The following is a 14769-nucleotide window of genomic DNA, read 5'->3' on the forward strand; positions in this document are numbered from 1 at the left end:
AATTATACATTCAGAGATATGTATAATATAATTGGGGCAGTGACAGTATTTCCTTTTTTCCTTACTATTTTAAATTTTAATAGTTCTGTTTTATACATTGACTAAGTTTTTCTATGTTGATGCGGCTATGTATTGATAATATGAATAAAAACGTTTTGAATTTGTTTGTGGTTATGAATGGTTTTTTAAGTTAAAAGATGAATATATAATATTGATTATACATTCATAGATATGTATGATATAACTGGGGAAGTTCCAGTATTACATGTTTTTGTCTTTCTATTTTCAATTTTAATAGTTTTATTGAATACATTGACTAGGTTTTTATATTTTGATGCAGCTATGTACTGATTTGTCGTAACAAAGATTGCAAGTGGGTCATGAAGGCGTCTTGTATGAATGAATCAAAATTGTTTGTGATTAAAACATTTATTTTGGAGCATATCTGCATTCTTAGCGATCGAGTGCTAAATAATGTGGTTACGACAACTAATTTTGTGAGTGAATTTACAGCTCCAAAATTAATCAATCACAAAAGACTACACACCCTTCGGACATTATCGAAGAGACGAAGGTTGTTTACGGAGTCGATATTAACTACATGAAAGCATGGCGCGCAAAAGAGAAGGCGATTGTGATGCTTAGAGGTGGACCAGCAGATGGATATAGAAAAATGCCCTGTTATATCTATATGTTGAACCAAGTGTATCTGCAATCGCACATTCAGATGCATAAAGCAGTAGATAACAAGTTTAAATACTTGTTTATTGCATCACATCCGATGATAAGGGGTTTTGAATTTTGTCGACCTATTGTAGTTGTTGACGGGGTACATTTAAGCGATCCATATGAAAGAACATTTGTATCGGTAAGCACATTAGATGGTGCAGGTATTGTGCGTTCATGTTTTATTATACTCTTTTTTTGTTCTGTTATTTACTATGTATTATATTAACTTATACATTGATGTTTTATTTATAATAATTCATAAAGATGCTAAAATTAGCACCTTTATAGTTGACATTTTTTTTTCAACGATTCCCTTGTTTATTTTATATTTAGGTTGTATTCTGTCATTAGCTTACGATGTAGTTGATTCGGAGAATGACAACGCGTGGATTTGATTTTTTCAACAGTTTAGAGAGGCATTTGGTGAACGAGACAACATGTGTGTTGTATCAGACAGAAATGAAAGTATCATAAAAGGTGTAAGCATTGTTTATTCTAATGTCCCACATCTAGCTTGTATTTGGCATTTATGAAAAAACGTTTGCACCCATTTTAGAAAAAGCAAAGATAGATTTAGTGACCTATATTATTCCATGGCTAAATCTTATAAAAAAGAAGATTTGAATATATTATGTCAAAAGTTGATCAAAGAGTTAAGAAATATCTGGAGGAAGCTAGGTATGAAAAATGGGCTCGGTGTCACTCTCCTGTAAATAGAGGTAGAATAATGACTTCAAATATAGCCGAATATATTAACGGTTGTTTGGTTAAGGCTAGAAAACTTCCTATTCTAGGTTTCCTTGAAGAAGTTAGAATTTTATTTGCTACCTGAATTGTAAGAACAACGAAATTGGATCTTACACCAATACAACTCTTGAGAGAAGATTTGAAGAAATACTGACTCTTAATGGTTTTAAAGCTTTGCGGATGACGATATGTATTAGAATAATTATGGAACAGAAACTTTGTTTAACATTGATTGTATACTCATATTTTTACATCTGAAACATATTATGCTTTTTGGTAACAGGTTAAGCCAGCAGGGAGTTATCTTTATTGTGTATATGATTCGGGATGGAGGTACATTGTAGATATTGAGCATGACACATGCAATTATGGCCGGTATCAAATTGATGAAATACCTTATCCACACGGAATTGCCGTATTAAAAAGTAAAAATATGGATGTAAAGGATTATGATCGTTATTGCTCTGAATTGTACAGGCCACAAACCATAGTGAAGACATATGAACTCCCGATAGGTCCAATGCCAGACAAGAAGGATTGGAATGTTTCAAGTTTTGTTGATGATTAAGAAGTTTTGCCGCCCAAATATCGAATACCGTCTGGTAGGCCAAAAAAAGGAAGGCATTTGAAATCAAGTGAATCACTGTCTTCAAGTTCGAACCGTTGTGGTAAATGCGGACGAGCCTGTAACACCCCGTATTCAAGTACGTGTATTGGCGTATTCAAGTACGTGTATTGGTCTTATTTATATGGAATTATTTTTTTTTATTTTTTTTATTTATACCAGAATTTGCTCGTCGATGGTTCCATGCGAAGGTTATTGAATAAGATTTCCAACGATATAAAGATTTTTAAAAACGGATAGGTTTCGGATATAATCGAGCACGTTCGAAACTATAAAACGGTGGCCGGGATATTTGGGAATAGTAAATGTGCAGGAAAATTTCCTGCACACAAACTACTGAGGTCAGCCTAATTTTTGGATCAACTTCGAACGATCATAACTCCCTTAATATAATGAACTGGGAGATATGCGACCTATGAAAAGAAAGATATTTGAGTCTTCTTTCCAATGCAATTAGTTTCATCCAAATCCAACGTCTGAGTAAGGAGTTATACTCGTTTTACTTGAGCCTATCAAAACAGATTTTTAGGGTCAACTTCAAACGACCATAACTCCTTATACAAGACGAACTGGGTGGCCTACTTTATATGAAATGAAAGCCCTTTAAATTATCCTTCCAACGATACTAATTTCACCCAAATCCGATATCGTAGTAAAGATTTATGGTCGATCTACTTTAGCTTATCAAAATAATCCACCAAAGGATAGATTTGACATTATTTAAATTTTAAAAGCATTTTGGTCATTTCCTATTATATTATGGATGGGAATATGTGTATATATACATGAATATGAGTTCAAAAACTCATTTTCATCATCAATCATTGAGAAAGAACAAACCCTAGCCAAATTTGATCTTTAAATTACTTTTGATTCAACCGTAGAAATTCCAAAGTAATCCGATAACTGCGCTTGTCATCTCGAGAGCTTCGAACGGCACCTATTATTTGTACAAATAAGATTGCATAACCAAGAGGTGAATTCTAAGGTATGAATATTATTTGCCTTTGTTCTTTTCCATATGTATATGTGTGATAGAGGATTATATGTATTGGTTGTTATTGAAAGGTGATGGAAATAGGGTTATGGACTATTTTGCATGGTTTGGATATATTGAATTGTGGAAGGTGGATATATTGATTGAGTTATGGAAGGTGGATATGGTGATATACTATTGAATTGATGATTATTTATGTCTATGGCTCAATTTGATTTAATGGATTGGTTGGAAGGATAAATGAATCCAAACTTGATATTGGAGGATGTTGTATGAATATGCATAGCATGTGAATGTAATTGGAGTATAGGAGGGTTGAAGTGACACCCTTTATGGTGTAATTAAGGCTTACTACTCAACCACCAGTTTGGTGAATTCAAATAATTGAATTGTGACATTTGGTTGCTAATACTAGATTGCTATATATGTTCATTGTAGATAAGTAATCCAAAAAGACGGGAAGTCCATTAGGGACTAGTATTGAAGGTTGACAGTCAGGTATGTAAAGCATACTCTATACCATATCTTTGGCATGAAAGTGAACAATTATTCTATTAAGAAAATTTCCAAAGTTATTCAATAACATGTGATCCATAATGGTTATGTATGATGTCCTACGTTACCAATGAACTTGTTTCCACCCTACAAGATGCCAAGACATTTCAATACTTACTTGTTTTCCAAATCTTACATGTTTATTGCACTAATGAATGTCAGAAGGTATCCGGTTACTCAAACAAGATCCATGTGCTATTAATGACTCCAAAACATTTCATTGATATACTAATAAGTTCCTACTTCATTGTTATGGCATTGATGACTCCAAAACACTTCATTGATGTGCCAATGAGTTCTTACTTCATTGTTATTGCATTGATGGTCTATTTATATGTCTCTTCTTGATGCATCATTGTTTCAAAGTATCAAAAATGCGGTGGCGATCGAAATAACAATCTCAATGATTAACTGAACTAAGTGATGGAAGTTCTCTCTTATCGGGTGGTATCCCAGGGGCATAAGCCTATCATGGGTCGATCCCTATTTATGTGTTTATGGGTGGTATCCCAGGGGCATAAGCCTATCATGGGTCGATCCTAGTTGATATGTACTAGAGGCAGCCTAATGGTCACAGTACAGTACAGTAATGATTACAAAGATGATAAGAACGAAGGTAAAGTGATTGAATAAATACAATGTACAGGTTGTCACAAGTTCTAATAAGTGTGGTCCACTCCTATTACGTTTTATTCACTTGTTTCTGATTTCTATTGAGCTTCTATATCATATGTGATTATCCACAGCTTTACATACCCAGTACATATTTCGTACTGACGTCCCTTACGGGGGACCTGCATTTCATGCTGCAGGCACAGGTACCTCAGCTCATACACCGCACAAGTAGGATCCAGGATATCCAGCTGCTTTTAGTGAGCTCTAGTTTGCTTTGGGGCTTTTTGTGTCATATCCAGTCACTTTTGATATTGTATAGAAGTTAGTTATATGGCGGGGTGTGTCCCGACCTTAGTTAAACTCTGTGTATTATCTAGAGGCTTTGTAGACCTAATGTACAGTCAATGTGGTATTTTGTTAATAGACGTGATGGCTCCAATGGCCAAGTATTGTATATACATATATATATTTGCTCGAGCTTATACAGGTGATTATTTCCTTTTATATGCGACATGATGCTGTCCAAATTTTGGATTGTCATAGAGGTATGCATGGGAAGTATAAGGTTATGAGCTGGTTCTCCCGGGCCTCCTCGGTTATGGGTGCCAGTCCGCCCCAATAGGATTTGAGGCGTGACATCCTTCCCCTCTTAGGACATTCGTCCTCAAATGTTAGCGTAGTTATTCAACCGAAACAAGTTCAAGTCCATCATTAATATTCACATTATCACATAAATACTATGCATATATAAAAAAAAACTTACTTGTTAATATTCTAACTCCGTTTCTTGAACTTCCTCTTCATCTTAGAACAAATGAGGGTACTTAGATTTCATTGCTTCCTCAGCTTCCCATGTAATCTCTTCCCTTTGACGGTTTCTCCAACGTACTTTCATAGATGTTATCTCTTTATTTCTCATCTTCTTAACTTGATGATCTAAACTTTCTCATAGGTAAGATCTTTCGCAACTTGCACTTCCTCAGTAGAAGTGATATGTGATGGATCTCCGATGCACTTTCGAAGCATTGACATATGAAATACCGGATGTACTGATGAGAGATCTTGGGGTAGCTCTAATTCATATGCAACTTGTCCAAACCTTCGAGTGATCTTATATGGGCTATATAATGTGAACTCAACTTTCCTTTCTTGCTAAATCTCATCACCCCTTTCATTGGTGATACCTTTAAAAATACCCAATCACCTATAGAAAATTCTAGCCCTCTCCTTCTACTATCCGCATATGACTTGTGTCGACTTTGGGCTGTTTTCAATCGTTGCTGAATTACTTTAACCTTCTCTATGGATTGATAAACAAGATCCGGTCTGAACAAAAGAGTTTCACCCACTTCGAACTATCCTATTGGTGATCTACACTTCCTTCCATATAAAGCTTCATATGGTGCCATTTGGATACTTGAATGATAGCTATTATTGTAGGCAAACTCAATAAGAGGTAAATGATCATCCCAGTTGCCCTTAAAATCTATTACACAAGCTCGTAGCAAATCTTCAAGTGTTTGGATAGTACGTTCTGCTTGTCCATATGTTTGAGGGTGAAAAGCTGTACTCAACTTCACTTGTGTTCCCAAACACCTCTGAAAAGACTTCCTAAAGTTTGCGATAAATTGGGTTCCCCAATCTGATATAATAGAGATTGGCACTCCATGTAATCGGACTATCTCTTTAGTGTACAGCTTCGCATACTCTTCAACTGTGTAAGTGGTCCTAATTGGTAGGAAATGTGCATATTTGGTAAGCCTATCAACAATCACCCATATAGAATCAAACTTCCGGGATGTACAAGGCAAACCAATAATGAAATATGAACATGTCCCACTTCCAGCTTGTAAGATCAATGCATTGCATATAACCTCCGGGTTTTTGGTGCTCAACTTTAACTCTTTGAAAATTTGGACATTCAGCTACAAATTCTGCAATGCTCTTTTTCATGTCATTCCACCAATACATATCTTTCAAATCTTGATACATTTTGGTTGATCCTGGATGAATGGAATACCTTGAACAATGTGTCACTATCATAATATTCTTTCTTAGCCCGTTTACATCCAACACACACAATCGGTTTTGGCACTAAAGTACTCCTTCTCGCGTAAGCTCAAATGCCTTGGTCGCACCACTCTGAATGTTCTCCTTAAGCTGTAATAAAATAGGATCTGCATATTGCTTCTCTTTCACTTCAGCTACTAATGAAGATTCCGCAGCATTATGTACAATATGCTCTTTATTCGAAGTTTCAAGAAGGCGAACTCCCAAACTAGCTTACTGGTGAAGATCTTTAATCATCCCTTGCCTTTCTATAGGCACCATCATAGCCTTACGACTTAACGCATCAGCTACCACATTTGCTTTCCCTGGATGGTACAAGATATCAACATCATAGTCCTTTAATAGTTCAAGCCATCTCCGCTGCCTTAAATTTAGATCCTTCTGATTAAAAATATATTGCAAGCTCTTATGGTCAGTATATATATCAACATGAACCCCATATAAGTAGTGGCGCCATATCTTTAAAGCAAAAATAACTACTGCCAGCTCAAGATCGTGTGTAGGATAATTTTTCTCATGTGGCCGCAATTGTCTAGAAACATATGTTATTACCTTACCATGCTGCATCAATACACATCCTAAACCAATTATGGAAGCATCACAATACACTGTATACCCTTCGATGCCTTCTGGAAGTACCAACACGGGTGTAGAAATCAACTTGTTCTTTAAATCTTGAAAACTCTTCTCACAGGCATCATTCCATTAGAATTTGGATGCTTTATGGGTTAGCTTGGTTAAGGGTGCTGAAATGGAAGAAAATTCTTCAACAAACCTTCTATAATAACCGGCCAACCCGAGAAAACTACGAATCTCCGTAGGCGTTGTGGGTCTTGGCCAGTTCTTCACAGCTTTTATCTTTCGAGCATCAACCTTTATCCCTTCACTAGATACAATATGACCCAAAAATGCCACCGAATTTAACCAAAACTCACATTTAGAGAACTTTGCATAAAGCTTACAATCACGAAGAGTCTACAATGCCTGTCGTAAGTAATTGGCATGGTCCTCTTCTGATCTAGAATAAACTAGAATATCATCTATAAAAACTATCACAAATACATCCAGGAATGGCTTAAATACCCTATTCATCAAATCCATAAAAGCTGCGGGTGCATTTGTTAGCCCAAATGACATAACTAGAAACTCATAATGACCATACCGTGTTCAGAAAGCTGTCTTGGGTATATCCTTCTCTTTGACCCTCACTTGGTGGTAACCTGACCTTAAATCAATCTTAGAAAAGCACTTGGCGCCCTGTAACTGATCAAACAAATCAACAATTCTTGGGAGAGGATATTTATTCTTAACAGTCACCTTATTCAATTGCCGATAATCAATACACATCCTCAGTGAGCCATCCTTTTTGTGCATAAATAATACTGGTGCTCCCCAGGGGGACATACTAGGCCTTATGAATCCCTTCTCTAGCAAATCTTTTAATTGGTCTTTCAATTCTCGTAATTCTGCTGGGGCCATTCTATACGGAGGAATGGAGATTGGTTAGGTTCCTGGTATTACATCAATACCAAACTCTACTTCTCGTTCAGGAGGCAAACCTGGAAGATCTTTAGGAAATACATCAGAAAATTCATTTACCACCGGAACAGCGTGAAGAGTTAGTGGCTCCGCTTCTGTATCTCTTACTCTAACTAAATGATATATGTGTCCCTAGGAAATCATTCTTATTGCCTTATAATAACAAATAAATCTACCTCTTGGCGTGCCAATTTCACCTTTCCATTCAAGGACTGATTCATTTGGAAAATGAAAATATTAGCTTTTTCGTGCAGCAATCGATTGTGGCATAACAAGACGTTAACCAGTCCATACCCATTATAACATCAAAATCTACCATTTCTAACTCTACAAGATCAGCCATCGTATCACAATCATAAACAGTTACTATGCAATTTTGGTAAACCCTTCTAGCTATAATAGATTCCCCAACTGGTGTGGACACGTCAAATGGCTTAACTAACAGTTCGAGTATTCTTTCAAACTTTCCAGCAACCAATGGAGTAACATAAGATAATGTAGAACCGAGATCAATTAAGGTATATACATCGAATTAAAAGATAGAACACATACCCGTAACCACATCTGGGGAAGCCTCTAAATTCTGTCGATCCGCTAGAGTATACGTATGATTTTGAGCCCCGCTAGAACTCGTGGCTCCTCTATCACCTCTAACATGACCTATTGGTTGTGCATCCCTTCCTGAATAAGGTATGATGATGCAATAAATGACCTCGTAGGTCATGCCATACCCCCTATGCCCCTTTATGGGCATTCTCTCATCATATGCCTCGACATACCGCATCAAAAGCAAACATTGGTACCCAGCCGATATGCACCCAAATAATACCTTCCACATTTATTACATGGCTCTCGAGGAGGTCTCGATTGGCTCATATTCCCTTGCCCTTGGTACCCCACTGTCCACGAACTCTGACTCTCACTTCTGTGCCCAAATTGATTTCCTCTGGACCCTTGGAACTATGGTGGGGCACTAGCTGCAAAATAATATGATAATGGCCTAGGTGGTCTAGCAGAAAACTGTGGCCTGAACCCTTCTTAAGATGCCATCAACTGCCCTGTAGATTTGGCCCTCTTGGAATATCCTATTTCTAATTTCTGTGTTCTTCTCCTCTGCCTCTGATCTTCCATTTTCTGTGCAAAAGCTTGGATACTCGTTATGTCCATATCTTTGTTCAAAGCAGCAATAGTACAATATCTAACCAGATATGGATCCAGCCTATCCACATATTGATGAACTCTGTCATCCATAGTAGCTACAACATTAGGAGTATATCTCTACAAGGAATTAAATTGGAGACTGTACTCCCTTACACTCATATTCCCCGGACGAAGATTTAAAAACTGATCTGCACTGGCCTGACGAATTTCAAATGGAAGATAATGATCAAGAAATGCCTCTTTGAACTCTTTCCAAGTAGCTGAGGGTGCATCAATACCCCTAGATCGTTTTTATCCCTCGTACCAATATATAGCCTCCCCTTTAAATCTATATGCCGCTAAGTCCACTGTCTCTCTACCCATTACATGCATAATATCTAAGGCCCTCTAAATTTGATCAATAAAGTCCTATGGGTCCTCGTTAAGATCTGATCCAGTAAAAATGGGAGGATCCATCTTAAGAAAATCTTGTGTTCGAAGGCTAGCCGCCTTATCTGTACCACTAGAATCCGTGGTAGGAATGGCTTACCCAGCAACTATACGAGTCAAAAGTTGCACTGCATTTCTAAGATCTTGATCAGCAGCATTAATAGGTGGCTATGGGGATATAGTTCTCTTTCCCCTTATTTCTTCCGGAGTGGAAGAAGTTTCTGATCCATGCTCAGCTGGAGCCTCACTTTGATTAGCTGGTATAGTGGGTGACTTACTAGTCCCCTCTCCGACAGCTATATCTACTTGCTTACCGGTATTCTTGCTTCTGGTAACCGACATCATTACTGATCTCGAGGTTGGCAAGGACGTTTTAGAATGTATGCCCTTCTTATTTCATCACGAATGTTCGGAGGATAATGCAAAATCGGAGGTCTTTTAGCGGGGTCAGCCTTTAGATCATTTACATCAAAATTTTGTCTCTGAGAAGAATGAGATGGTATTTCTATTTGATCAACATCTTCATCTCGTTGGAATTGATTTTGAGACGTTGAACTTATTTTTGAAATTTTACAAAAATACTTCTCCAAGCTCATTGAAACCTCAAATTAAAAAAAAAAAATCAAGCACATCACACTTATTATTCAATTTCAACAAATAAAAAAATTATGAATGCTTGAAACATTGTTTCATCCTCCCAAATACTATTAACTAGCAAGTTATCTACTAGATAAAACTAGAATATTAAATTACTTAATTCAAAACCAAAAAAATATACACAAAAGCAAGTTTAAGGGGAAAAAAATTAAACTAAAAGATAAGAAGAATTAAAGAATACCTTTTTACAATTCACACTCCAATAGTCGATGAAGAAAAATTATAATAATAGCCCGTTGAAGCTTGAAGACTTTTAACACCAAATTTTAATTTTTTTTTTTAACAATAAGGTGGAGAAGATTATGGATTTGTGGTGAAGTAATAGAGAAGTGTAACTGTGTAAGGGTTATGAACTGAAGGGAAAGGGATGGGTTTAACTTTATAATTTAAGTTTGACCTATTCTTTTTTAAATTAAAAAAAAAAGTGTGCTTTAATTATTTTTTTAAAAAAGTCAGCTTAGCAGCAAAACAATAGCCAATGCTTTCACATTAGTTTGGCAATTGAGCTTCTTGCCCAGATCTGTTCCTTCTTTAAAATTAAAAAGGAGAATAAAAACTCCGGTGGGCTTTCACATTAGTTGGGCATTTGGGCTCCATGCCAAGATCTGTTCCTTCTTTAAAATTATTCCAAATTTAAAAGGACAATAAAAGCAACTGCATCTGATGGGAATCGAACCCACATCACCAATGCGAATTTGTACACCCTTGACCACTAGGTTGTGCATCTCTAGCTTGTCAAGGGTGTTCAACAGTAAGTATATAACCATATATATCTATATTTAACCTATATATCCAAAAAAAGTTTTCGACGAAGGGTGTTCATCTGACCACCCTTCGCAAGCTGTAGCTCTGCCCCTGTTTGTACGCTTCAAGTGATGGCCAGTCAGTTCGTTCGATGTTATCATAAAAGCCATTGTCTGACAAGTAAGTAGACAACATCACTGCAAGCTTTTGTATTTCAATTGGTGGTTCTTTTTTCCTTTTACTTGACAGTGAGTCATACACACGTATCAATCTTTCCTTCAAGACAATCACAGCCAATACCCAATAAAAATTTTTACCACATTTAATTGAAACATACACCTCATCAATCATATACCATGGTAATCCAACAATCATATAGAATTCATGAATTATATTTGTAATAGCATCTTCATTCTTAGCCACCACAATTGATTCTGCATAATCTTGTTGCGTGGATAGCTCAACTGCCGGTTCCCCTGGATAATAGCGAGTATGTGTCCTCTCAATATATGTTTTGAAGAAACAGCCTGTAGTTGTATATCTATAATTGCCCAGCTGAATCTTTGATTTCTTTCTCAAGTGGTAGAAGATCACATCTAAATGCTACAAGTGAAAACAGGGTAAAAAGATAAAAATGATTGAAAGAAATCAGTAGCTTTGATCCAACTTGTTAATTAGATGTATGATGTATAGCTATGTAGGTGTTACTTGTTATTATACATGACATGTTGATTAAAGTTGAATAACTGATAATGAAAAATACATGACATGTTACTTGTTATCAATGTATGATATGTTATTATACATTGGTTAACATGTCTTGTGTTCGGACATCAAGTAAAATTAATTTTTGGACTGTGGGTGTGCAACGATAAAGTCCAATTGTTTGTAACCTAACCCCGAAGCATTTACTCGATAGTGGTTGTTCGTTTCTTTTCTGAAAAAATATCATTGATTACACATCACAATTACCGTTTAGTTTATGATGACATAGTATTGTTAGAATAAAAATAATACCAAATTTCTTACTTGGCAGAATGAGTTTTCAGTAATCCTACGGCAATTCAGTGGGAGTAATCGATCATCAATTCGTTCGGTAAATCTTGGTTAATGGTGTACCCATCAAAAGCATACTTCAGCTTCTCCTCTGTATCGAAATCGCTCGCATTCTTAGAGCCAAAACCATACTTTGAAATGTATGGTGACCTTAAAACCTTGGACTTCTTTCTTTCCCGTTTGGTAGGTGCTTTTGGTTTTGATGCTTCAAGCTCCCGAACTTGAGCATCAGGGAAGTCAGGTGGAATCTGACTGACTGGAAGGTCCCATTGGCTTTCGGTCATTTTATTTGAAGCACCAACATTCAATGGCTTTGTAGTCGAAGGTGTTGATAGATCAAATAAAATTGTATCTACAACTACTTGTATTGAATCAGTTATTGTCCCACCAACTTCATCCTACGTGTACACATAAGAATTTGTAATGTATAGATATAATATCTGAATCTGTAACTATATTAATGCTTACGACATTTATGTCTAAAGTGAATGATACTTGTTATTACATATTACATAAAACGTAATTGTAGATGTATAATGTTATTCATTTATTTATACAGAATAATTAGTAATGTGGAACAGTTATCTTTGCACTGGAAACACTTGTGCATAACCATCATTTTTTAGTACATTTACTTAATGTCCTTTCACAAAAAAATATTTTGTAATAGATAATACATAACAAAATTACCATAATCAACATGTTTAAGTTATGAATTATCTAGAAATCATGATCACCCAATGTGCATCAAGTGTAAAATTACTTCTTAAGAGAACGACCGTACAACAATGTTAGAAATCATGACAATATCAATATCAGAAAAATTTGATATGCACCAGAGAAAAAAATCAATACATTTTTGTTTGTTCAAATCCACAGAAAAAAATTTGATATGCACCAGAGAAACAACATTAAGTCAGTATATACTTTTACAAGGTTGAACACGTAGATAGATATATTTTTGTAAAAAGAAATCAATATTAGGGATAAAAAATACCTGCACATCTGTCATGTCAATAGATTCCTATTTTTTCAAATCCACTTCATTACCATCTTTTTTAGCAATTACATTCACATTCTATTTTAAATAACAATTATCGTGTATTAACATTTATTCAAAGTATAAGATAAAAGATTGAGATGAAGTTTTACACCCATGATAAGAAATTTCTATTTGTAATGGGTGCATATGAATATATAAATATATCAGTAATAAGAAACGATGTCATATGTGATGCACAAACGATTTTATAACAGTAATAACATAAATATGTATGATGCTATTCATAAGCTACAAGCTTTATGCTCAAGAAACTGTTTGTATGTTGAATGTATGACTCTTCTTGATACATTTAATTGAATATTTTATGTACATTTAACTGCCCTAATATGAAGAAGCTAGAAGAAACTACATGTGTATAGAAACACTTAGTAGTAATTAAGCAATATTAGGGACATAAAAATACCGACAAATCTTCTACATCTAGAATGTTCTTTTTTTTTTTTCAATTCTTCATCGCTACCTTCTTCTTCATATGCCATTATCTCATCCGATTATTTATGTGATAATTATCATCATCCAATTTGCATGAAGACAAAAAATTGTAGTTATTAAGACAACTGTTAAACAATGTGCAAAATATTAAAAGCGTCAAAATCCATATAACTTTATATTCAGCTGATAAGGTTAATATCCTTTTTTTCAACCAATAACAGAAGCTACATTTATATAGACATATATTTTAGGAAAAAAATAATTTGATGTACAAAAAGATACCTCCAAAGCTTTCAAATCAGAACAGTCCTCATTTTCAAAAGCGTCCTCACGACCTGCCTCTTTATCGGCCACATTCACATCCTAAATTAAATAACAATTAGCTTTAATGAACAGTTATTCATAAACTTATTTTAGGTGATTCTAGAATGATGTTATTTATCTAATTGTAAATGACATGCATATTTATGAAGATATTCATAAATAACATGTATTTTGTCGAAGGAAAAAATAGTAGGTTTAATGTGTAACTGATCATTATACATTCAAGTTAATGTATGATAAAAAATTAAACTGCCCAAATTAAGTACATAACAATTATTAGGAGAAAAAAAATACCAGCAACTGTTGCTCTTCAAGAATGTGTTGCTTATTAGATTCTTCATCACGAGACTCTTCCATATCGTTGAGTGATCCCTTATCATAATCTTCATATTGTATTTAAAAGAAACAACATTTGATTTTGATAAGGTAATTATGTAGATTTATAGTAAATGAACAAAATAATTGACAAAAAAGTACCGCATATCCTCCTTGTGTGGACTCTCCTGTTTCTTGGATCCATCTTTTTGACTTTATTGTTGTTCATCAATTTTCTCCTCCTATATAACACGAATAATTTGAATGTATGGACATTTCATCAACGTTAGATAAAATATAATGAAATTAAATTGTTATACCTGTGATTGCTTATTTTCTTCATTCTTCAATGCTTTGATGACCTCGGCAGATATTTTTGATATTAGTGTAACTAGTTCAGCCATATTTTCAGCAAACTTAGAACCTAATGAAAAAAAGTTTGTAGAAACACATTATGCTATTAAAAAAAATGTATGATAAAGAAAGTAAACTTACACATTTGTTGATGTAATTCTTTATTTTGTCACCATCTAAACTTGATTTAGAAGTCCCTTCAGGCTGTGTGGAAGATGAAGGAACAGACTTATGCTGGTGACTCTGAGGAGACACCAATTTCTCCATGATGATGATGTTGAATTTCTGACACCCCAATTTTTCCCTTGTCTGCTGCATCCTTATGCATTTCACTATACAAATCAGACACATGATGCA

The 14769-nt window shown here is 35.1% G+C and overlaps 1 protein-coding gene across 1 annotated transcript; it reads right to left on the minus strand.

The window, feature by feature from the left end:
* Nucleotides 1–10701: 10701 nt before the first annotated feature.
* Nucleotides 10702–14533, minus strand: LOC107861497. The gene is made up of 6 exons (XM_016706835.2): nucleotides 14379–14533; nucleotides 14221–14300; nucleotides 14038–14126; nucleotides 13702–13782; nucleotides 11898–12322; nucleotides 10702–11471 (listed from the first exon to the last, which is right to left on the minus strand). The coding sequence occupies exons 1-5, from the start codon at nucleotides 14399–14401 to the stop codon at nucleotides 11933–11935; spliced, it is 663 nt and encodes a 220-aa protein (XP_016562321.2). The 5' UTR covers nucleotides 14402–14533; the 3' UTR covers nucleotides 10702–11471; nucleotides 11898–11932.
* Nucleotides 14534–14769: the final 236 nt, after the last annotated feature.

This window comes from Capsicum annuum, chromosome 2 (assembly GCF_002878395.1).
Source record: "Capsicum annuum cultivar UCD-10X-F1 chromosome 2, UCD10Xv1.1, whole genome shotgun sequence".
Lineage (NCBI taxonomy): Eukaryota > Viridiplantae > Streptophyta > Magnoliopsida > Solanales > Solanaceae > Capsicum > Capsicum annuum.